The sequence below is a fragment of the Falco punctatus genome, assembly GCF_963210335.1.
Source record: "Falco punctatus genome assembly, chromosome: 1".
NCBI classification, from domain to species: domain Eukaryota; kingdom Metazoa; phylum Chordata; class Aves; order Falconiformes; family Falconidae; genus Falco; species Falco punctatus.
The window spans coordinates 12,203,643-12,228,332 of record NC_137580.1 but is presented as its reverse complement, the minus strand read 5'-3'; the positions used below and the strand labels follow the sequence as shown (position 1 = coordinate 12,228,332).

At 43.1% G+C, this 24,690-nt stretch overlaps 2 protein-coding genes across 8 annotated transcripts; one reads left to right on the top strand and one right to left on the bottom strand.

Moving 5' to 3' along the window:
* The first annotated feature begins 3,799 nt into the window (after positions 1-3,799).
* On the top strand, positions 3,800-18,536 carry LOC308070044 (short coiled-coil protein). Of its 7 annotated transcripts, none has more exons than XM_080403331.1 (6): positions 3,823-3,938; positions 4,553-4,624; positions 4,730-4,813; positions 5,393-5,531; positions 9,877-10,019; positions 14,609-17,216. In XM_080403331.1, exons 2-5 carry the CDS (start codon positions 4,603-4,605, stop codon positions 9,989-9,991), a joined length of 360 nt encoding a protein of 119 aa, XP_080259457.1. In that variant the 5' UTR covers positions 3,823-3,938; positions 4,553-4,602; the 3' UTR covers positions 9,992-10,019; positions 14,609-17,216. The 7 variants fall into 7 exon arrangements, with proteins under 7 accessions (XP_080259460.1, XP_080259461.1, XP_080259457.1 ...); XM_080403330.1 differs by having other exon boundaries at positions 14,525-17,216; XM_080403334.1 differs by lacking the exons at positions 9,877-10,019; positions 14,609-17,216 and adding an exon at positions 17,382-18,536 and having other exon boundaries at positions 3,800-3,938.
* On the bottom strand, positions 6,378-24,688 carry LOC308070035 (calmegin-like). The gene is made up of 5 exons (XM_080403285.1): positions 23,276-24,688; positions 21,643-21,762; positions 21,326-21,461; positions 18,544-18,662; positions 6,378-8,928 (listed from the first exon to the last, which is right to left on the bottom strand). The coding sequence occupies exons 1-5, from the start codon at positions 23,426-23,428 to the stop codon at positions 8,848-8,850; spliced, it is 609 nt and encodes a 202-aa protein (XP_080259411.1). The 5' UTR covers positions 23,429-24,688; the 3' UTR covers positions 6,378-8,847.
* Between the last annotated feature and the right edge of the window lie 2 nt (positions 24,689-24,690).

Below are 24,690 nucleotides of genomic sequence, written 5' to 3'. Positions count from 1 at the left end.
TTTGACAGTCAGTATGTACTGATACTTAATTCTTGGTCACAAGGCAAAACTCAATATAAATTTGAAAACAGAAGGTATACCACAGTAGTCTGATTTGAAATGTTTTTGAGAAATTACAATCCACCTTGGACATCTACCTGTTAATGTGCAGAATTCCTGGATTGCTTCCTTAATACTTGCAGCATGGTTGTGCCCTCATTCTCCTGCACATGCATTGCATCGTAACAGCAGACAGCGAGAAATAAACTGCACTGTACACTTGTGCATGGATTTGTATTAAATGGGTTAATTAATGTAGAAGTGTATTCTTAAGAGTATTTTTATTTAGAATAAGATGAAAATAATTTTCTAATATTAAAACAGTTCAGAAGGGAGTTTCGTTAAAGACCACCTCTAATAATATTTTGATAATTTACAGTATCACACACTGTGGTGCTAGATATTTGTGTGTGTGTGTATATATATGTACGTATGCATATATTTCTTGGATCAAATACTGCAGCCTTCATTAGATTAAGAGTTTAATGCATGTTAAGAAGTAATGCAGTAATCCAGAACGCTTAGAGAAACAGAGAGGGACAACTTTATCCATCAGCGCTTACAGTAAAAAGAAGGGTTGAGTGAAACTGAGACCAGTGTCTTGTTAAAAAGCAGTGGCTAAAACTGCAGCTAGGGAAAAAAGGGAAATAAAGTGGCTCTGCAGCAAACTACCTGGCATGAGGAGGGCAGAGCCACCTCCCTCTGACCTTGCTCAGAATCACCTTTCAGGTCATGTTTTTCCCTCTACTAATATAGGAGTCTGAGATACTTAGTCACAAGAACTTGTACAAGGGAGTAAAACACAACTTAGTTTACATGAATGAAAGGCAAAATTGAGTTATTTGAAGCAATTCTCTCTCCTAAAACGAAGTGCTTTAGCACCTTACATGAGCGGACAGTGAGTTGGACAGAACTGGCTGAACGGCGGAGCTGAGAGGGCTGTGACCAGCAGCGCAGAGCCCAGCTGGAGGCCTGTGGCCAGCGGTGCTGCCCAGGGCTCAGTGCTGGGCCCAGTCCCGTTCAGCCGATTCACCGGTGACCTGGGCGAAGGCACAGAGCGTCCCCTCAGCAGGCTGGTGGCTGGTACAAAGGCGGGAGGAGCGGCTGATGCCCCAGAGGCTGCGCTGCCATCCGGCGAGAGCTGGGCAGGCTGGAGAGCTGGGCAGGAGGGACCTGATGGAGCCCAGCAGAGGCCGGTGCCAGGCCCTGCCCCGGGGGGGCACAGCCCCACGCACCAGCAGGGGCTGGGGGCTGCCTGCGGGGAGGCAGCTCTGCGGGGAAGGGCCGGGCAGTGCCGGGGCACAGCAGCTGCCCCCGGGCCGGCAGCCAGCCCCGGTGGCCCAGGAGGCCGGTGGCGCCCTGGGGGGCATGAGGAGCAGCGTGGCCAGCAGGCGCAGGGAGGTGACCCTGCCCCTCGGCTCTGCCCTGGGGAGGCCGCCCCGGGAGTGCTGTGCCCAGCGCTGGGCTCCCCAGTTCCAGAGACGGGGAGCTGCTGGGGAGGGCCCGGCGGGGGCTGCGCAGGGGGTGAGGGGCCTGGGCACCTCCCGGGGGAGGGCAGGCTGGGACACCTGCGGCTGCTCAGCCCGGGGAAGGGAGGGCTGAGAGGGCTCTGAGCGATGGCTGCAAACAGCTTCAGGGCCAGCGCCAGGAGGACGGGGCCAGGCTCTGCCAGCGGTGCCCAGCGACAGGGCGAGGGGCAACGGGCACACGCCGAGGCACAGGCAGCTCCCTCTGAACGTGAGGGAGAACTTCTTCACCGTGAGGGTGGCAGAGCGCTGGGGCAGGCTGCCCAGAGGGGCTGGGGGGTCCCCTCCTCTGGAGACACTCAGAACCCGCCTGGACGTGATCCTGTGCAGCCCACTCTGGGTGACCCTGCTGTGGCAGGGGTTGGGCTGGGAGGTCTCCAGAGGTGCCACCCAACCCTGACTGTTCTGTGATTCTGTGAATGCAGCACATACATTTTCATAAATGTACAATATTTTGTGGCCAGTGATGAAATCTTCCGAGGTAAGCATCTATTGCCTGCTGGCCTAAGACTGCAGGGGAAATGCCTTCCATGATCCACATGGTCCCTTCCAGTATATAAATTGACAGCGACTGTAACCAGACAGGTTAGTGAAAATTTTAGGGTAGGAAAATTCAGCCTTGTAACACCTGTGCAAATCAGAGCCAAATTTTGTTTACAAATGTGCTTAGGACCTTAGGCTCAACACAATCCCAGCCATAACTAATACAATGTAACTACCTTTAATATCCAACTGACTACCTCTTCTATCTGGAGGGGAGGGGGGGAATTTAGTTATCCAAAATTGATGCTTCCTCTAAAACTTGACCTAGTACATCAATCTGCTTACTGAAAGGTTTCATTCTTTTAACAGACCCATACTTCAAACCCCAACAAAAGAGAAAAGTATTTCATTAAATGAGAACATAATTCAGAATACAATTCTACAGAGCACATTAAATAAGCGGTACCAGTGCAAATCATTGCAAAAGCAACTTCCAACAGAGAAAGTGTTTTACTATAGAAAGCATTTCTGTTTTCTAGTATACGTAAAGAAAAAAAGGTGCATTCAATACAAAAAAGCTCAAAATGTTCAGTGAGTGTATTCAAACTCATTTTAAGTATAAATATACTGTGAAAGAGCCTAGCTAAATATACTTTATATTTAAATATACTTGACTCGCTCACTCTGTTGAAATCTCTACCTTTTAACAACCTACAGTATTGCTATTACCTGATAGTTAGGATTCTCGATCAGAGGTGCTTTCCATTTTCCTTTATAGTTTGGGTTATTCTTCATAGGACGCACCCAGTGTCCGCAACCAGGTGCAGTCTCACACTTTGGATTAGGGATCTGAGGAGCTTCCCACTCCCCATCCATTTCTTCATCCCTACAGGAAAAAAAAAATAAATTGCCAACAACCTATTTGAGATTGAACTAGCCTGAGCCCTAACAGTCAGTCTGAAGTTAGGGTCCACACACATTGTGCTATAACAACCGCAGAATTTTGACCAGCTCACAGAACTTTACCCAACAGTATAAACACTTTTTTTTTTTTTTTTAAAGGAGTACTACACCATTTTGTTTTGGGTTTGTTGGGATTTTTTGTAAAAGGTCACAAGTTCCTAACTGCCACTTGAAACACTTCTCTGTAAGAAGCTTAGCAATACCCTTGAGACTATAAATTGGTAACTTGAAATTATCATGTAAAAAGAAGTTATTAACACGCTGTTAATAATACTGTGGAGGCACCCAGAAGATGTAAATGATAAAAATGTATTTTCTAAAGTGTATTAAAAAAGCACAGCAGAGGGCACAGTTCCCAAATACCTTATCCCCCTGAGTATTTACACAGTATCAAATTATTTATTTATAACCAGATACATTCTTGCAACACATGGGTGCGATATCGATGTATTTCACTGCAATATATGGTTTAAGCTACATAGTCCCTGTAGAGATACCAGGGGTTATGCATGTGGGCTTCGAGGCAACTATTTGTGTGCGGGGGGCCCGGCCGGCGCCTGTGTGTGTGCGCGGGGCGTGCGGGGGGGGGTTGGGCCGGCCGCGCTGGCGCAGCCCACCGCAGGCCGGAGGAGCGGGGCTCCCCGCCAGCCGGCACACGCGCCCCGCACGCGGCAAGGGGCGGTGCGCCCGCGGGGATCCGCCCGCCCGCCCGCCGGCCCGCCAGAAGGGGGCCCGAGGCCACGCCCATTGGCTGGCGCGGGCGCAGCCGTGCGCGCGCGCAGGGCCAGCCGGCGGGGAGGCGGCGCAGGCGCAGAGCGGCGGCCGGGGCCGGGGCCGGGGCCGGGCCGGGGCGGGGCGGGGCGGGGCCGGGCCGGGCGGGGCCGGTCCGGGCGGGGGGCGCAGCCCGCAGGGAGCCGGCGGCGGCAGGTGAGGAGGCGGGGCGGCGCGCCGGGCCACGGCCGCTCGGGAAGGGGCGGGCGATGCTCTAGGCCGCGGTGCTGGGGGCGGGCGGCGCGGGGTGCTGCGCGGGAGGGCCGCGGCGCTCCGGCGGGTCCTGCGCTGAGGCCCGCTGCGGCGCTGCCCGCTGCCCCGGCGCTGCTGGGCCGCCCTGCGGGCAGGGGCAGAGCCGCCCGGGGGGCGCGGGGAGGGGCGGAGGCCCCGCGGGCTCGGCCTCCGTGATGGCCGCGACGCGGGGTGGGCAGGGCAGGGCCCCGCCGCCGCCTGAACCGCCCGTTCCAGAAGGATCGGCGCTGGGAAGGCGGCAACGGCAGCACCGACACGCCGGGTTATTTTATGCGGATCTAGAGTAAGCCAGAGCTGTTATTTTTGTACGCTGAAGCGTAGTTACTTGAAGAATCATGTTTACGTACTGCCTAAAGCTCTAGGAAAAATAACCCGAGAACGTTAAGAAATGTGGCTCTGCCTCAGGCTGGAGCGCTGGCTTTCAACAGCGGTTAGAAAATGCACCGAAACCCCAAAGGCGGTTAGGTTTACTCTTGCCTCAGCTTTTTGTTTTGTTGTTGTTGTTTATCTTTAAGCAGAACATCATTCCGGAATACGCTCTTCAACAGTGGAGAGAGCCCATTCTACAATGATGAATGCCGACATGGATGGTATATAAGTTCTTAATGTTCTTGTTCTTCATTGTTATTTTTTCTACTTGATGTGATTTCCGGCTGTTCCAGAGGTTGTATTCAAACTCATATGATTTATTGCAGCTGTTGAGGCTGAAAATCAGGTGGAATTAGAAGAGAAAACACGGCTTATTAACCAAGTGTTGGAACTGCAGCACACACTTGAAGGTCAGCAGTTTGATGCATCAGCACTGGGTTTTTTACAAGCAGGCAGCAATGAGCAAAACAAGAGAACCTTACTGCTCTGCCCTACCTTAGCCCAAGTGTCTAGAAGTGTGTCACTTGGGCAGCTGAAGGTACATAAGCAAGGTCTCAACTGTTTTTTTCCCCCCTCTTTCTGCAACATGATGTTTGCTCGACATATAATACACATCAGGCAGAAGGGGGGCAACAGTGAACTTTCCCAGGCTCATTAGCTGACGTGTATCTTTGAGTCTGCTCGTCACTGAACTTTTGTTTCCGTACAGTTTAGTCTGCAGTAGCTTAAATCAAAAATTCAGAAGAATAAAGGTACAGACTAACAGTAAGTTTACGGAACGAGTTGGTCAAAACACTCCGCTGCAAAATAATACAGGAAAAATGGGCTTTAGATAAAACTTGCGAGTAGCACAGTGTCTTTTAAGATAGTACCTTATAGACAACGTTTCCCTCATTGAACGCGTGAATAGTTTGATGTAGGCACGTAGAAGGTACTCATTATTGTATGTGATAACGTCTAATATTTTTCTTATAATATCACCTTCGCAGATCTCTCAGCACGAGTAGATGCTGTTAAGGAAGAAAACTTGAAACTGAAATCAGAAAACCAAGTTCTTGGACAATATATAGAAAATCTGATGTCAGCGTCTAGTGTTTTCCAAACAACTGACACAAAAAGCAAAAGGAAGTAAGGGTTGACTCACAGATGATGTCACTGTATTGCTGCTGTCTTTTTTTGTTTTAATTGGCACAGGCTACACGAGCTCAACTACCTTAGTTTGTGGCTTTACTGGATACCTGAAGATTATAAATTTTGGTGATAAACAGAATTAAGAACATATTGTGTATTGTTAAGATTAAGCAATTTGCAAATGTAGCGTAGAGACTTACTAAACTTTTATATTTGTTCTTAAAATGAGCATACCTTGTTAAAAACTGGATTTGGTTTGTCGGGTGAAACAAAAGTCTGTTGGTGCTCTTTGAGGTCTTAGGGTAGGATTCGTGACTAGCAAAATAATACGGTTACAATAAGTCGGGGAAAATATTTGAATTGCATCACCTCTTTGACTTAAAATATGTTTAGTGTCTAGTACTGTTAATAGCTCTGCAAAGCACCTTTAAACAAAAACCTATAAACCAGTTAAAGAATTTCTGTGAGGTAGTGACAGCATGACCTTATTTGTAGGACTTGCGTACAGAAAAACACTTAAGATTTTTTGGGAAGGGGGAGGGTAAGGGTAGAGGAACAAGGTTAAGCAACTTCATCAGGGAAATAGCAAACTGATGCAGTATCGGAGTGTAAGGTGTACACTTCAAACAGTTTTCACTTTCCTGTTTCCTCAAAGAGTGATCAGGCACAGCATGACGATGTATAATCTTCCAGAAGTTTTTCAGTTTTTGATTAAGAGTTAAATTAAAATCTGAGTAATGAGCTTTACAGAAACAGGTCATCAGTGTTCCTTCACGCTCGTTGTGACCAACCTGCCGTGAGGAACCGAGTACAAGTCTTTCCTTGCCACCTGTTACTTCCTTCCTGCAGTGCCAAACTTGTCATTGCTTCAGGCCTTAGAGCCACTGTTTTCCTGCCCCAGAGCCTCAGCTTGTGAAGTACTTCCTGAAGGTGGAAGCTAACCGAGGAGCAGCTTCAGTTGTAATTAAATAAGGCGGCCTTGGTACTATTTAGTCTTCCCTGACTATAGAAAATTCTCAGTCTGGGATCTGGCATCCTCTCGGTAAGACCACTTTTACTAAGCTACGATGTGGCTGGTGAGAGTGCAGGCTGCAGAGGTCCGATACTCTTGGAGTTCCAAAGATGACTGAGTTTTAATAGCAAGGCATCCTGGAACTGGATTGTCATCAGTTTGTTAATTTCAAAGCACTTTTAAGCAGCCATGATAGCAAGATCAAGTATTTTTCCTGAAATACCTGTTCAGCTATAAATGGACTACATGCAGGAACTGTGTGTGAAACCTCGATGTTAAAAAGTGTCAATGGAAGGGTGTTCCCCTTTTGCCTGGCTTTCTAGATCTACAGCCTCAGATCCCCTAAAGCTCTGACATTTCTCCCCCAATTACTAGCGTAACACTAGATCCAAGTAAGCCAGCATGCAGAAGGATGTCTTCTATCTCCAGGTTCCAGATAATCAAAGTCATTAAGTCTGTGTTAGAGTGAGACGGGCCATAGAGAGTCAATTACTGCAAACAGCACCCTTGAGTCATGGCCTCACAAGACCATCTTACCCATAACAAATGGCTCCTTATTTACTGAAGCGAGGCACAAGCAAAAATGTTGATGGGGCATTAATTAAGACTTTCTGGGAACCCGAAGTTCAAAACCCTACGGGAAGACTAGCATCCCCTGCCGGGGTGACCAATCCCTGGGGTAACTATATCACAGCACAGGAAAAAAGCCACCCCGAAACCACTCCCAAATACCGGAACAATTCCAAAGGACTTTTACCAGGCTCAGACTAGATTCATTCAAACGGAATGCCAGACTGTTCCCTGAGAGCTCACAGTAGCTGTTACTAGCGGGATACGGCATTGCTAGCCACTTCCATTGCTGAGAAGGCACAGGCAGGCAAAGTGCTCGCTTCTTAACCTTTTGCATGTAGACCCTAAATAAAGAGGGGGGAACCTGCATTTAACTGTAAAAACCCCAAGCAAAAGGCCAGAGGCCTTTCCGTGTAGTCTGCACAAAATGGAGCCCCAAATAATTAGATTTGAACACTTCAACACGAGCACTTGAAGACGCTGGCTTCTTCATTAGGTTTAATTAAGCATTCATTTGTTAAGAGACTTCCATGGAACCTTTGCTGACTCTACTTGTTGTGAAAATATTTCGGTGAACTAACTTCTTGTCAGGCATGAGGAAATCTGTTAGGTTCCTTAGGAATTGATGTATTTCTACTTGGGTTTAAGGTATAAGTGCTTTTGCTAGCCTTTTACGTTCTACTAACAGTATTGGCAGCTGCCAAGCAGCAAGAGGTATCTGGTGACTGCAGTTTTATTGTTTGTTAAAGTTCAGCTGTATGTTAAAACAAAACAACGTTTCTTTCACAATAGGCAGTTTATTCAAACTGTATTATGAGAATGCCCAGTTACTCACATCTGTAAAAAACTTTTCTCAATCAAAAATTGTTATCTATATTAATAAATTTCATGTTAAGCAAGAATTAGTAAATATTTTTAGGAGGCAATATACACTTAGCAAGTATTCTATAAACAAAGGTTATCCCACTCTGGCTTGGAACACAAGAACTATAAAAGTTTGAAAAAGTTGCCCGTGGATCACTTCTGCAGATTTGGTATCTGCATCCGAAAGTGAAACAAGTCATGTCAATTATCACTTGCTCTAGGAATATTCTATTTTAAAATATCTCTTAAAAATAAATTACTGTTACCAATGTCTAAAGTGAACCGGTGACCACCAATCTAACAAGATCAACTAAAATAAATAATTTACAATAAAATTGTAAATCATCATACAAAAACAATTATTGCATTTAGCTCTGCACAGAAAAAGAGTACCTTTTCTCATAGCAATGTGAACTGCTATAGCTGCGACCTATCTCTACTCTCATCCACTTTTAGCTGAAAAGTGTAAACAGCTAATTTTGTGCTAGAGCTGCAAAAATATGATAAATTATTAATTTTAAAAAATACTTGGAATAAGTTTATCCCCAACTAGTATTAATTTCTAAGAATCTTCACACTGTAAGAATCTTCACCTTAAAATCAGTTGGCCAGCTTGTAATTTCACTTCTATTCTGAATTCAAAACGTCACTGTACTACTCACAGATAGTATTTCTCCTTAAAAAAAAAAAAAAAAAGAGAATCAAGGAAGTTATGGAAGGTTAAAAGAGGTTAGAGAATTAAAAGAGGTTACATAGCAGTGAGTCCCCTTTTTTCCTTCAAACCGCAGGAACTTGCATGCTGTGAGGCCTGCTGAAGTGGCATACCAAAAGTTACTGTTAGACCTACAAATACTAGCTGGAAGTAACTCAGTGCTTTTGTACTCTCCTTTTGCGCGCTGATTTCAGCGGACCATTTACAGAACCTGTGCTTTCATCAGCTTCTTTCATCTGAAAAAAATAATCCAGCATTAAAATTGTAAACCCATTTTAATTTATTGAAACCGTCATGGTACTTCATTCCTCCTCCTAACACCCCCAATCATATTACCACTAAATGCAACACTGAGGCGATAGGACATTTCTTTTTCCACAATACTAATTTAACAATGAAGTGGGTAGAAGACTTGTCCTTTCTATATTCAGAAGGAATAGTACCATCTAAACTGATGCCAGAAATTTGGTTTTGCCCATTTACTCGCTGGCTTAAAAGCAGTGACACTAATGAATTTAGCAACTTCCTTAAAGTGTTACAGATCTGCTAATAAGTTAGAATTAATTGACTTTATTTGATTTTATAAAATCATTTGGAATAAGAAATATATATTTAATGAAACTTGTAGTTGCACAGCAAAAGCTGCTATGAAATCCTTTGTACAGCCCTGTACCAAGGCCAGAAGAATGGGCTAGAATCATTGTTTAAAACTTAGGTAACAGATTTGGGGTTTTACAGATTTCTTTGCATTTGACTAGTTTTCTGTATGTAGAAAGTGTATTGAAATGTCAGAATATAGAATTAATGGGAACTGGGGAGAGTCGACTGGAACAACCTGCCAAGAAACTGTGAACTTTAGTAAAAGGTAATTCCGGCAGGGGGAGAGCGCGACCACCGACTCAAATCGTACCCCAGACCCATTTGTGGACCTTTCTAACCTTTACTGCGCAGAATCGGATATGGGAGGAGAGTATGTTAATGATTTTGGGGAAATACTATGATTATGCATGAATACTTAATGAATATGCATGAATAAGTTCTGTATATAGTGTATGATTTTGAAACTTGGTGTGCGTTGATCATGAGAGGACTCACTCGCGCACCTGGCCGTTAATAAAGAAGTGTCTGCTTATCTACATCACATTGGTGTTGATAAGTTCTTCATTCCGAGATTTCGGTAACAGTTTTTGGCGACCCAGATGGGACCTTGCTGAAGGAGACTGGAGGAGTCGGGGACCTGATCGGTTCCAGCCGGCACCGAGGATTTCTCGGGGATACCCATCGATTCCCGATCTGTAAGGCTTTTCGCAACATTCCCTGGATTTTGGTAAGACACTTCTTTTTTTGTAATTGTAGTAAGTGGGTTAGAGTTCCACTAAAGTAAGCGCACTGTAGGAAGTGGGTTAGAGTCCCACTGTATTTGTCTGCCTGTCAGACGCGGCGAAAGCTGCGCAGGGTTGGACTAAAGGATCCTTGTGGAAGTGGAAGTTTAGGCGTTTGCCTGTAAGACATAAGCGAAAGCTATTGCAGGGTTGGACAGTAGCGGATATAAAAGAACATAGCGGAGATAAAAGAACCTATATGCTATAGTGTTCTCTAAGGTAGCACCTTTAACAAGAAGATAGAAGTTTTCTTTGTGTGATACAGAATTGTTTACTTTGGTTGTGTATTGAGGAGAAAATTAAGTGTGTAATATTGTGTTATATACCTTTGTTTAAGGTAACAATTGTGGAAAAGTGTGAGTGTGGCTGTAAGGGTGAGACGTGCAACTGAGCACGAAAGCGACTGTGGAGTTCAGATCTGCGGATCAGAGTGACAGATTTGAGTGATTGTGTATTGTACTGTAAAGTGATTATACCATGGCATCTAAGTTAACTCAGTTGTTTAAAAGTAAAAGTATGGGTAATCTTACTGCAAATGACACAATCCCGAAAAAATTCTCCTTTGGGATGTTTATTGGCACATTGGGGAGATTTACATGATGATTTGCGAAAAAAACAGATGATTGAGTGTTGTAATAATTGGTGGCCTCTGTATATGTTGGATAATCAGGAAAAATGGCCCATGAATGGGACACTAAATTATAACACTATTCTGCAATTAATGCCGGACTGTAAAAGAGAGGGGAAATGGAATGAAATGCCATATGTGGATTTGTTTTTTTACTTAAGACAAAGAAAAGATTGGCAAGATGAATGTAAGCTAACTATTAGAGATAATTTGGTAATGGCTATACTCTCTGATAATAGGAAAATGAAAAAAAAAACCCTGTTGCTCAACCTGTGAGATTGGGAACGACTGAAGAAGAGAATTGCCTCTGAAATTGATGAAGGACCAGAATTAGATATATCCCCTCCTAGGAGAGAAAGGAATTGGGGTCGAGAATTTAGGGAACAGGAGCAGGTGGAGGAACCGGAGAGTAGTGGAATAGAGGATGTGGAGGAGGGACTGTCCGAGATTGTAATTCATACCCCTGTTTCCAAGAGAACTCGACAGCAGACACAAACAATAGCTCCCCTGCAACAGGGAGTTGGTAATGATGGGCCACTGTACGTGAAAGTGCCTTTTTCAGTTATGGATTTGATGGAATGGAAATGTTCAGCAGGAGATAGCCAAAGTAATGGTTTTAGATGATTGAAGGGGACTGGAGGGGAACCCAACTGAGCCTCTGGTTATAATTAAGCTGGGAGAAAAAGAAGTTAAATTTTTAGTGGATGCAGGAGCAACATTTTTGTTATTAAATACCTGTACAGGAAAAATTGGAACAAAACCAGCCAATATAATAAGAGCAACAGGGAAAGAAGAGAACAGGCCATTCCTGCAACCCCTGGATTTGAAATTTGGAAATGAGATAATTATATATGAATTCTTGTATGTACCAGAATGTCCGATACCCTTGTTAGGAAGGGATTTGTTATCCAAATTAAATGCACAAATTGTTTTTGAGGAAGGAGAATTTTTCTTGAAAATACCTGAATCAAAAACGAGAGAAATCCTGATGATACAAGAAAAAGTAAAGGAGCAAGAAATTCCACTGGAGGTAGATTTGGCAGTGGTCCCTACAGTATGGGAAGCAGATAATCCTGGAAAATTGAAACTAGCAGAGCCTGTCAAAATAGACTTAAAGGAGCAGGGACAGTAAAAATTAAGCAATATCCAATCAAACCAGAAGTTAGACAGGAACTAAAGAAATTGATTGATAAATTTTTTGGAGTATAAAATTTTGGAAGAATGTGAATCTGAGTATAATAATCCTATTTTACCAGTCAGAAAACCTTCGGGTGAATATAGGCTGGTGCAACATTTGAGAGCAGTGAATCAAACAGTTAAGGATATTTATCCTGTAGTAGCAAATCCTTATACGCTGTTAATAGCGTTAAAGGAGACTTACCAGTGGTTTACAGTGCTTGATTTGAAAGATGCTTTCTTTTGTATACCTTTGGAAAGGGAAAGCAGAAAACTGTTTGCTTTTGAATGGGAAAATCCACAAACTGGGCGAAAAATGCAGTTAACATGGACAAGATTACCCCAAGGATTTAAAAACAGCCCAACAATTTTTGGAAATCAGCTGGCAAAGGAGCTTGAAATCTGGAAACAGGACAAATCAAGGCCTGGACATTTACAATATGTGGATGACATACCAGAAGAAAGGTTTACGTGACTATTGACCTCTTGAATTTTCTTGGACTAAATGGGTACAAGGTATCCAGGAAGAAAGCCCAAATAGCCTCCTAGACTGTGATATATCTGGGTTTTGAAATTTCAAAAGGGCAGCGACAATTAGAAAAGATCGCAAAGAAACCATTTGCAGTATACCTGAGCCAAAAAATATTTATGAACTCAGAGTGGGTTTGGGAGTGACAGGGTGGTGTCACCTTTGGATTATGAACTATGGGCTAATAGCTAAACCGTTGTATGAGGCCCAAAAGAATTCTCCCTTTGTATGGGGCCCACAACAGCAAAAGGCTTTTGTAGAGTTAAAACGTGCCTTAATGTCTGCACCTGCTTTGGGACTTCTGGATGTAACCAAAGATTTTCAGTTGTTTGTTCATGAAAGACAACACCTTGCACTGAGTGTGTATCAGAAGATAGGAAGCTGGAAACGACCAGTTGGATACTTCTCCAAACAACTGGACACAGTGAGTAGAGGGTGGCCAAACTGCCTTCGAGCAGTGACAGCAACAGTGATGCTCATACAAGAAGCTCAGAAATTGACCTTGGGAAGAACAATAACAGTCTATGTCCCACACATGGTGATAACTGTTTTAGAACAGAAAGGGACACATTGGCTGTCTCCGAGCCAAATGATGAAGTACCAGGTGGTACTGACTGAACAGGATGATGTGAATCTAAAGACAACTAACCTGGTAAACCCTGCAGTGTTTTTAAGTTCTATACAGGAAGAAGGACAACTGGAACATGACTGCTTGGCTACTATTGAGTATGTTTATTCCAGTCGTGAAGATCTGAAGGATGTACCACTGGAGCGACCAGACTGGGAATTGTATACTGATGGAAGCAGCTTTATGGAGCAAGGAGTCCGATATGCAGGATATGCGGTAACAACAGATACTACAGTTATAGAAGCAGGAGCGTTGGCAAGTACCACATCAGCCCAGAAAGCGGAACTTACTGCTTTGATTCGAGCCCTAGAATTAAGTAAAGACAAGAAAGTAAATAATGTGGACAGATTCAAAATATGCCTTTGGGGTAGTGCATGTCCATGGGGCTTTGTGGAAAGAAAGAGGGCTATTGTCCTCTCAAGGATCAAACATTAAGCATCAAAAGGAAATTTTACAATTATTGCAAGCAGTTCAGAAACCAGATCAAGTAGCAGTCATGCACTGTAAGGCACATCAAATTGGGAACACAAAAATAATTGTTGGAAACAATTTGGCTGACAAAATGGCAAGAAAGGTAGCAAAGAAACAAGCATTACAAATAGCAGTAATTCCTTCTAAAACAGTAATCCTTCCCAGGGAGAAACCAAGATATTCAGAAGAAGATGACAAATTAGGTCAGTTATTAAATGCTAAGAAAAACCTAGCCGGATGGTGGGTAACCCCTAATGGACAGGTAGTGGTTACACCTCTTTTGATGAGAGAGGTAATTCAAACAAGACATCAGGAATGTCACTGGGGAGCGGAAGCCTTAGTAACTTCTTTATGGAAACAAGAAGTATCAGTTAAAATGTTGGGAATAGCTAAAATGATAACTGCAAAATGTGAAGTATGTTTGAAAAATAATCCAGTGATTAAGAAAAAAGTTTAAATGGGTAGATTGAAATCTGGTACAGAACCTGGAGATTATTGGCAAGTAGATTATTCAGAGTTACCTAGACAAAATGGGTATCGGTACATCCTGGTGGGGGTTGATACTTTTACAGGATGGCCAGAAGCCCTTCCCTGTCGCACCACACAAGCAAAAGAAGTAGTGAACTGGTTACTACAATAAATAATTCCAAGATTTGGAGTTCCTATTGGAATTTCTTCTGACAGAGGTCCACACTTTGTTGCAGAAGTAGTTCAAAGTATTAGCAAAGGATTGGGTATTATTTGGGATTTACATGCGTCCTGGAGGCCACAATCTAGTGGGAAGGTAGCAAGGATGAGTCAGACTTAAAAAAGACAAATAAAATTTGTCAAGAAACTAATCTAAAGTGGCCTCAGGCACTTCCATTGGCATTACTACGAAACAGGGTACAGCCAAAGAGTGGAACCTCAGTCAGTCATTATGAATTATTATATGAAAAAACATATGAGTCTCCAGAACCAAATCCAAACATACATGTAAAAGGAAAACAGGATGTGTGTAACTATTTGCTTTCTCAAGGGAAAACTTTGGCTGCAATTTGGAGTGCAGTAATTTGGAATAGACCTTTATCCCTGGAGAATTCAATGCATGATTTCCAACCAGGAGACTATGTCTATGTGAAGACCTTGACCTCCAAACCTTTGCAGGAACATTGGAGAGGACCTTTTTCAGATGCTGTTAACCACTGTTACAGCTATCAAGGTTGCAGAATCAGGTACTTGGATACGTTATACTGGGGTGAAGACAGCACCTACTCCATGGAAGATTGTTAACCGTGACTCAGAGACTTTAAAATTGACTTTGAAACATGTCTATTTTTTTAATATCAGGTTTTGATTGTTCTTTTATTTTGGTCAGTAGTGTTGGTAGGATCATGGACTGACTTGGTGGACAGGAACAAAAGACAATTAGAAACAGAACAAGTGATTAACATTGCCAAACAAATGTTTGAGGAAAATGTGATGTTAGGATTGATTAAAGGATTTGCCATTTTGCAAAATGTTACGCAGATTACTGCTTGTTTACCAATACCGAGGGCAGTAGATGAATCTATTCCATGGGGAATTTTAACTATGAATCTGACCAATCTGGAACATAAAAATGAAACCACTTATTATGAACAAAGGCCAGTAACTCAATGGTATGAACAAGTAAAGGTTATTAGAAAACAGTGGAAGTCGCCAGGTAAAGAAACAGATTGTAAAAAACTACTGAATTATGATTTTATAACAGGATCCTGACCTAGTGCCATAGCTCGAGTTCTTCTTCCTGGGGGTCCAAATCCCCAGTTAGGATGGTGTTCTTATGTTGTACAACTTAAAACCAATGTGAACAAAAGTATCATGGAATGGAAGTGTAACAAAACTGGCCAAGGTACACAATTAGTAGAACAATGGGACTCTATATGGTCCATGTCCATATTTTCCCAATTCCAGTACATGGCCAGAACTCCTTGGTGTTTTATTTGGGATGGAAAAGCTTTTGCAGTTTTACCCTCAGTCAATGATAAAGCAACTTCATTGAGAGAGAAGGAGAACAAAATAGTGCCACGGTGGAAATGTGGAAAGGTGTACGATTGCAGCAATGCAGATTTAATAATTCAAAGAATTCCTCCTTTGGCAGCTGCTTTAAAATATGGTTGGTTTTGCTGAGGTCTTAAGAATACTCACAATTTAACCAGCACCTTTACACCTAGGAAAGGAACTCTGTTTAGTGGCAGAAAATCTACTATTCAAAATCCAGGACATATAGTTTGGGCATTAAGTGATGGAACCTGGACAACTCATTTACCATTAGATAGTAAGGTGAAACAAATTACTTTAGGCATGTCAACATTGTGACCAATTTGGAAAAAATTACCATTTAAAGGACCCTTGGAAAGTTTGAAATTAAAATGAACCAAGAGGTCTGAAACAGATGATGATACTTGGAACGAACCATCAACCGGAGTAAAAATTGGCTGGGCTCTTGCATCACTTTTGAACCCTATAGCATCATATAGAAATAGAGAACGGCTTTATCAGTTAACAAGTCAAGGAGAAAAGTTAGCAAACATCACCAAGAAAGGGTTTAAGGAATTGACTATACAGTTACAGGCGACTTCCAGGATGACCTTACAAAACAGAATGGCATTTAGATATGCTTCTATTTAAAGAGCATGGGGTATGTGGATATCTCAAGGATAGATTAGACCACTGTTGCATTCATATTCCAAATGTCACTCGATATGTGGAACATGATCTGGAGTTACTGGGTAAAACTGAAAAGGAAACAGAATCAATTCAAGAAAATATGTCATAAGAATGGCTGGGAAAAATTTTTAGCAAATTAGGATGGAATCTAAGCTCTTGGATACAGTCCATAATCAAAACTTTGTTTCTGTTACTGATTGTCTTTCTGATGCTCATGCTAGTATATGCTTGTTTGAAGAAACAGTTTACCAATAGAATTGCAGTCAATCGCATGATCATGAGACAAGTAGCAACTGATTCCACCAAGATAAAGTCCACCACCAAAATATGCTGAAACAAATGTTATGTAAATAATGTGAAAGTATTGAAATAATAATTTTCAACACTTTCAAAGGGGGGAAATGTTACAGATCTGCTAATAAGTTAGAATTAATTGATTTTATTTGATTTTATAAAATCATTTGGAATAAGAAATATATTTTAATGAAACTTGTAGTTGCACAGCAAAAGCTGCTATGAAATCCTTTGTACAGCCCTGTACCAAGGCCAGAAGAATGGGCTAGAATCATTGTTTAAAACTTAGGTAACAGATTTGGGGTTTTACAGATTTCTTTGCATTTGACTAGTTTTCTGTATGTAGAAAGTGTATTGAAATGTCGGAATACAGAATTAATGGGAACTGGGGAGAGTCGACTGGAACAACTTGTAGTGACCTGCCAAGAAACCGTGAACTTCAGTAAAAGGTAATTCCGGCAGGGGGAGAGCGCGACCACCGACTCAAATCGTACCCCAGACCCATTTGTGGACCTTTCTAACCTTTACTGTGCAGAATCTGATATGGGAGGAGAGTATGTTAATGATTTTTGGGGAATACTATGATTATGCATGAATACTTAATGAATATGCATGAATAAGTTCTATATATGGTGTATGATTTTGAAACTTGGTGTGCGTTGATCATGAGAGGACTCACTCACGCACCCGGCCATTAATAAAGAAGTGTCTGCTTATCTACATCACATTGGTGTTGATAAGTTCATCATTCCAAGATTTCGGTAACAAAAGTGTATCTTAGGTGAATTTTAATTTCCCATTCTTAAGTAGTATTTAAAAGATTTTAACTGCTGCCTTTGGAGAGCTACAAAGAGAACAAACTGTTCTTAAATCACATGTGTTCTTCTCAGTTTAAAAGTGATTTGCTTGCAGAGGTGCATGAAAAGCCTTTCCAACATGAACTCCGCTCGGACAATGCGTTGCTTCCTCGCTTTCCTGCACCACCTAATGGCGAGCACCCCATTCAGAAGGAAGAGCTCACAGGATGTGGCACAACCTGAGTGAGGACATGGTGTACATGACATCTCTCAAGTAGGTCACTAATTCATGACAGAAACTTCTACGCCCTGAAAATACCCAGAGAAAAGCAAGTCATAACCTCAGTGTGATACCGTGTAATGGTATACACACATTGAGATCTTGTAATTACTTTTACGAAGAGTCATATGCATTTTAATGGGGTTTATCAGATACTCTTTTCCTAGGGAAATGTACCAGGAAAAAAAAAATAATTCTTAGAGGAACAAGAGGAAGTACTGAATAAGGGGAAATTGGTGAAGAATCTCAGTGCTGAAACAATGCACAAGATGACCAACATAAATACCGTGGGTGGGTCTAAAGCATTTCAGACATACCCGAGTTTCTAAATGAAAGGATAATGAGTAGCTGACAAGCAAGAAAAGCAAACAGAAATTCCATTCTACAATATTATTTTAATGAAAACATTTTACAGATTATCTAGTGACCGGATTAATTTGCACAAGAAAAATGTAATTGCAAGTACTGAATTCAAAACCAGTATGGTCATTTTGCTTAGAACCTTATTTTGGAATAAACAATCAAAAAAAACCCCAACCTGAAAGCTTAAGGTTTTTCTGTGTCTCACTGAAAGGCTATTCAGTTAGAAACATATTTTCTGTTAAGTATTGTGATAAAGAGATTGACATCTACCACAGCACCCGAATTTTCAAGACTTGCAATACATTTAATAATCTGTTAAAAAATTATACTCCTGTAAAAATGCTTCATGTTCAGAGACCTGCACGATCACTTCTATACTACAGCTGTACTTTACAATAAATATCACCTCCTAGCCAAAATTACGCAGAAAGAGACATATTTCACAAACTTAAAACAGAGCATTTGCGGTGTCAAACAAATAAAAACACATGCCCGCCTCGTGATTGGTTTAATGGCTCAACAGAAGAACTCTCTTACTGTAGGTAACCAGGCTTAGAGGTGCGATGTTGGAGAAGGGCAAAGACAAAACTGGCAGACAAAACGTGAACTTACCTGATCTTCTGAACCAGATTTATTTGACTTATCACCTTCTTCTTGACTTCCATCTACAACTTCATTTTCTTCTTCCTGTTCATCACCATCAATATCTTTACCACCCTCACCCTCATCTTCTGCAAAGGAATTAATTTTGCTTTGTAAACATAACTGCATTAAAAATGCACTACATCCAGGCACACTAGTAAGGAAAAGAAGCCCATGTCGGTCTTAGAAGGAACTGCTTGTTTACAATAACCCATCAAAACATCTCTGTGATACAGAGTAGAATTCTCATGAATTAGTAGAAATCGATCACCGTCGGATCTAATAACGAATTTTAACAGCTTCCAACTAGCCTCTTTTCGCAACAGCATGTACTCTCTTCACACTTGTAAGTGACTGACTAAAATGAAAACCTTAAGTTGGTTTCCTTTAGGGAAGTGCTGAAGTCCAAGTATTCTATTACACAGTTTGAGACTGGAGTCCAAAATAGGACAACTCTGGCATCACAGACCTTTGCCTAAATTCTGACTTAGCAAAGTACAATATTGCAGTCACCAGTCATCCACCATGGGGGACACCTACATCCTAAGGTAACCCCCTGTGCAGCAGGGAATTCTTTTGGCACGCCGTTTTGGTTGCAGGACAAGCAGCTCTGTGCTTACCCCCTTCTCAGGCATTATTGCAATACAGAAACTCGTCAGAAAAGCACCGTACTTCCCTCAGCTCACCTGAGATATGCCCACTACTCACAAAGCAGTAAGCTTTCTATGAGACCTGAAGTGAGTTAGACCTTTGAACTGACAGGGACTGGAGAAGAAGGAGAGGAGCTGTAAAAACCCTATCTTTTTTACTCTCCAGAACTCCCTGGACAAACCATAGGCTAAGCAACAGAGGGGGTTTCTGCTTTCTTACTGAGGCCACGTCACTGCACTAGAATAATGCGTGCCCAAAGTATCGTGAATTCTAGGCTGCTCTCTGATCAGCACATAGGTTGCCCTTCTAGGGTAACCAACTCTGTAGATTCTGCGTATTTTATGAAGGAGGCCAGGCACCCAACCGTTTTGATTTCTAGTTTTTGGGCTTCAGTACTTACAAGCAAGCATGCCCACGCCTGCATTTTAGGTATCTATGCTCATTATAAAAGCTAAACCTCAGCAACCACAGCATGGTTACAAGAGAAGTTACTGAGATTTGGCAAGTCTCTTCCTTTACTTCAAACTGAGGTCTTAAAGTGAAAATTTCTAGAAACTGAGTACCCTTTGCAATACTTACTATCAAGAGCAAACAAGAAATCATACCCGCATCTGATAGAAAGGTCGTAAGATGGCAATTTACAACTAACAGTCTGCCAGTGGCTCAGTTAAAAACAGTAATGAAGCAGTGCTCAATTCTGTCCTTGTCAGGTCATGCCTGCGTCCCATAAGCACCACCTTCAGCGTTAAAAAAACAAAATCAGAAAGCCGACACCACCGACACCTCCAATTCTTACTGCTTCAGCTCAGTAAAACTGAAACAAAAGTAACCATATAAATTCAAACAGTAGTCACATACAAGAGACAGATATAAAATGCAGGAAGTTACAATGCTGAAGTGCTGTACCTACAATTTATGCCAATGTAAAAAATACACGTAGCATAACTACAATAATTAAAGGCCTAGGTAAGGCAGATGGACCAAGTGTGATGTGGCAAGCATTGTGCCAACAATGTACTCAATTCTCTAAGTAGTGGCGTGGGAATATCTGAGGGGATGCTGAGCAAACTTTGAAGTCATACAGGCAGAAGCCGTCACCACTCATGGAACACAGTGCAGAGACAGATGAAACCCACAAAGTTTCAGTCAGTAACACAAAGTGATGTCAGGACTAAGAAAGAAAAAACAAACAAAAAAATGAACATCTGCTAGGTTTCTAGCTTTCCATGCTAGTCACTTGACACTTTCTTTGTTCCTACCAAGGAAAAGTAAAGGGGCAGAATCTTGCAGAGGTCTGAGACTAAGGATTTTCTTGTGGAAGTCAAGATCATGTACTCTAAGTTAGGTGATTTGCTTTTTATTCATTCCTATAGACCCTGGGAAAAGCTAAGAGAACCTCCAAGCCACAGTTGAATAGTACCAGTAATCTTTGGTACAGTAACAGAACATTATTTTCTCCTTGGATGCCAAAGTAGAGCTCAACTACTGAATCATTAATTTCTCCCTTGGGGCAGCAGGACAGACCTCGGCAGGTATGCAGTGCGTTGCTAGAAGGCAACACAAAGGAAGCAGCGGACTTCAGTATTTCAATTCTACTACGTTTTCAGGCTTTATGAAGAGTTACTAAAATCAGTGACCAACAGAATAGTTCCAGGTAGAAACCCTGACACAGATGCATCAGCTGAAACCTTTACATTTAAGACTTAAAGCTATTCCAGACACGTTTTAAAAACAACAGTGTGACTTTAAACACTTCATGTACCCGAATCTGAACCATTCAAATGTGGTCGATACATGAAACATTTAGAAGGGAGAAAATATGCATCACTGTCTACAAACATGACTGTTGGAGGCACATTAATTGATTGAAAGTGAAAAAGCACTAAGGAGAGCCGTACTTCCTGCTTGTATTTATCAAAGAGCTATTAGCCACGGACCACCACTCGCTGGAGGTTGCCAAAGAGAAAAAGGAGACCCGGAGCAAGGCTGGTTTCACACATTCTAAAATAACTGGTTGTGATTATTGGCAACGTAAGCTGTGAACTAGTCCTATTCATGTTTTTATATTTAATCAGGCTGCAAGCTGGCTTGCTTATCTTACCATCTTCAGCGGTTTCTTCGTTTTCTTTTTCTTCCATTTCATCATCTTCTAACTCCTCTCTCTCTTGCTTTGGTTCTCCCTTTGTAATTGGCTTAGATATATCAGGGGGTTTTAAGTCAATATCTTCATCTGTTTTCTACAACAAATTAAAAGTCAATTTACATTTAAGCTCAAATTAAGAATTACACATAACAGCCACTGTAAGCTAAACAGTATCAACAGCACATTAAAAGTGCATCTTATTGCACAGATGCTCAGAGTTTTCAAATAAAATATTAAGAATAAAGCCAAATAAAAATACAGCAAATTTCTCTAACCTTTGCTGGCCAGCAAAACAACACACCTAGGCCAATGGGGAGACCCAATGTCAAGATGTAAAGAACCCAGAGCCATGGGTGGTCTTCCGCAGCAGTCACCAGTTGACTAAACATACCAGGCTATATTAAAAACAATAATAAAAAAAATTTGCATTTACGTCCTTTTCAACATTTTAATAGGTTTATAAAATCTACTGTATATATTTTAAGCTTTACCTTGCCCAAAGTAAACCCTTCTTTACCTTCGCCTTTTAATGACTAAACCAATATTGATTTCAGTAGTCGTAAAGGAGCAGCTTAACACACTGCAAATAAACAGCAGGTGCTGGGTAAGAAGGAACAAACCTGGTACTCCAAACATACCAGACTGGCCACTACTCAGTTTTGTAAAGTGGCATTTGGAGTCTTGGCACCTCACACTTTACACCCTTCCCAGCTGTGCTATTTCTTCCCCATGCTGTACTAAGTCAGCTGAAAGATCCCGAAGCATCAAGAACCTCAGAGCATCAGCCGGCCTCCTGAAGAGCAATGTCTTGCTGCGTCTGCACTACCATAGTCTCTCCCCTGAGAGCCGATTATTCAGGGAGTAAACTGTCCTCCCAGCCCAGTTCTGACTTACACGGTAGAGGTAGGAAGGCAAGTGCCTGGTCCAGTAAGACCTCTGAAAAGGGTACATCAGCAGCTAAGGTAGGAAATTGGAGAGGCACAGGGGAGGGAGGAGTCTCAAGGGAATGGTTTTTGCTATTGTGCATACGGGTACAGATGCAAGTCCAGACAGAAACCCAAAGATTTCAGAAAAGGAAAGACACCGGGAAGAGGTGGATTTCCTCATTGCATGGGCTGATTTGCTGTTGCTACTTGCTCATCCGAATTGGCCACATTTGCCACCAACCCATCGCTTCTTTCCCACAACTGCTCTTGCCACTCCAAGAAAATACAGGCCCGATAGAAAGAAACTGTACTCAGTAAAGGCAGCCACTAGAGGGGCTCAGGATCCCACACGTCAGGACAAGTTCATCCTACGGCACAGGAAAGAGATCTAGAAAAAACTGTGGCAGCTGGCCAAGCGCAGTATACAAACAAAATGTGGATGCAGACGTAGAAACAGAAGAACAGATGCAACTCCGTAAACATACGTGCACTATTTTCAGAGCTGCAGAATATACGTCTAGAGCAGCCAGAGGCATAAAATTACTAAACAAAAAAAACCATATGACTATTTATCCGTTTCTCTCCCATGGGAATATCTAAAGAACATATATAATGGAGTTAGCCACAAGGGGAGGGGGGGAGAAAAAAAGAGGTCTTTGAGTGTAAGTAACTCAGCTTCCATTTGCTGACAGGTACTGAATTTCTAGCATCACCATGAAAAGCAGAAATCCCATTAACTATAACGCGGCCCACTTCTCGCTAGGTGTTTAAGGAAGGTGTTACAACCTTTTAATTCAAAGAGCATATTGATCTAGGAAGGGCAAAATGCCAGACTACAAGAAAAACCCTATCATAGTTACTCAGCAAGATTATTAACTGAAGACAAATTAATATTGTCAGCATTAATTGACAGAAAATTCTTCCAACAGTTGCACGTCTTACTCACTGCTTTCAGCCATCGAGAACATAGTAAAGTTTGTACCTCATTAGCACTTGCTACGAGTTTCTTCAAGCCCCAGCCATCTGCTGCCCAACGGTCTGCTACTTCTTTTTCTGAACATATAATGAAGTTATCAAAGTAGATATCAGGTGTCATAGACCAGAGTTCTAAACCAATAGCACTGACAGCGGTCATTGTGAATGGGTGAAGATCTTCAAAATAGTCTGGGTTCTGTATTTTTCGAGGGCTCCAGATCCCCTTTTAAGGAAAAAGGATGTAATCACGTTACCTGTCCCCAACTCAAAAACAAACTGAAACAAATTTTAAAATAATTAGAACTTCCTGATTATTTTAAATGCATAATTTAAAAAGACAAGCAGTAGGGTTTAACCTCCATAAAAACCGGAGACTGGCAGATGGGTGTCAATTTTCTGGCTTAGAGCAGACCTCTTAAAATTAGGGGGTTTTGCCCACACAGGGTTACAGTAGTAACTGACTGTACAAAGTATCTCTTGTCCTCCTGGTACTGGTGGTTCCAGGCACAGACTTTGTAAGCTTCCTAGAGTAAGCCTAGGAAATACTGCAGGAAAGTAAGACATTGGTGTTACTTCTTCCCATAGTGTCTCCCTATGTAATGCACAGTTTTGGCTTTTGTTCATCAGTGTGAGCGGACTGAGGACTGGCTGAACGGCGGAGCCGAGAGGGCTGTGACCAGCAGCGCAGAGCCCAGCTGGAGGCCTGTGGCCAGCGGTGCTGCCCAGGGCTCAGTGCTGGGCCCAGTCCCGTTCAGCTGATTCACCGGTGACCTGGGCGAAGGCACAGAGCGTCCCCTCAGCAGGCTGGTGGCTGGTACAAAGGCGGGAGGAGCGGCTGATGCCCCAGAGGCTGCGCTGCCATCCGGCGAGAGCTGGGCAGGCTGGAGAGCTGGGCAGGAGGGACCTGATGGAGCCCAGCAGAGGCCGGTGCCAGGCCCTGCCCCGGGGGGGCACAGCCCCACGCACCAGCAGGGGCTGGGGGCTGCCTGCGGGGAGGCAGCTCTGCGGGGAAGGGCCGGGCAGTGCCGGGGCACAGCAGCTGCCCCCGGGCCGGCAGCCAGCCCCGGTGGCCCAGGAGGCCGGTGGCGCCCTGGGGGGCATGAGGAGCAGCGTGGCCAGCAGGCGCAGGGAGGTGACCCTGCCCCTCGGCTCTGCCCTGGGGAGGCCGCCCCGGGAGTGCTGTGCCCAGCGCTGGGCTCCCCAGTTCCAGAGACGGGGAGCTGCTGGGGAGGGCCCGGCGGGGGCTGCGCAGGGGGTGAGGGGCCTGGGCACCTCCCGGGGGAGGGCAGGCTGGGACACCTGCGGCTGCTCAGCCCGGGGAAGGGAGGGCTGAGAGGGCTCTGAGCGATGGCTGCAAACAGCTTCAGGGCCAGCGCCAGGAGGACGGGGCCAGGCTCTGCCAGCGGTGCCCAGCGACAGGGC

What these genes read in the sequence shown, in the direction of transcription:
- LOC308070044 (XM_080403334.1), top strand. Translation starts at nt 4,603, where the DNA reads ATGATGAATGCCGACATGGATG. An exon ending in GATGAATGCCGACATGGATG is followed by an intron (nt 4,625 to 4,729) that starts GTATATAAGTTC and finishes GATTTATTGCAG; the next exon opens with CTGTTGAGGCTGAAAATCAG. An exon ending in GACACAAAAAGCAAAAGGAA is followed by an intron (nt 5,532 to 17,381) that starts GTAAGGGTTGAC and finishes TGTTCTTCTCAG; the next exon opens with TTTAAAAGTGATTTGCTTGC.
- LOC308070035 (XM_080403285.1), bottom strand. Translation starts at nt 23,428, where the DNA reads ATGACCGCTGTCAGTGCTATTGGTTTAGAACTCTGGTCTATGACACCT. An exon ending in TGTTTTGCTGGCCAGCAAAG is followed by an intron (nt 21,462 to 21,642) that starts GTTAGAGAAATT and finishes AATTTGTTGTAG; the next exon opens with AAAACAGATGAAGATATTGA. An exon ending in CGAAGAAACCGCTGAAGATG is followed by an intron (nt 18,663 to 21,325) that starts GTAAGATAAGCA and finishes ATTCCTTTGCAG; the next exon opens with AAGATGAGGGTGAGGGTGGT.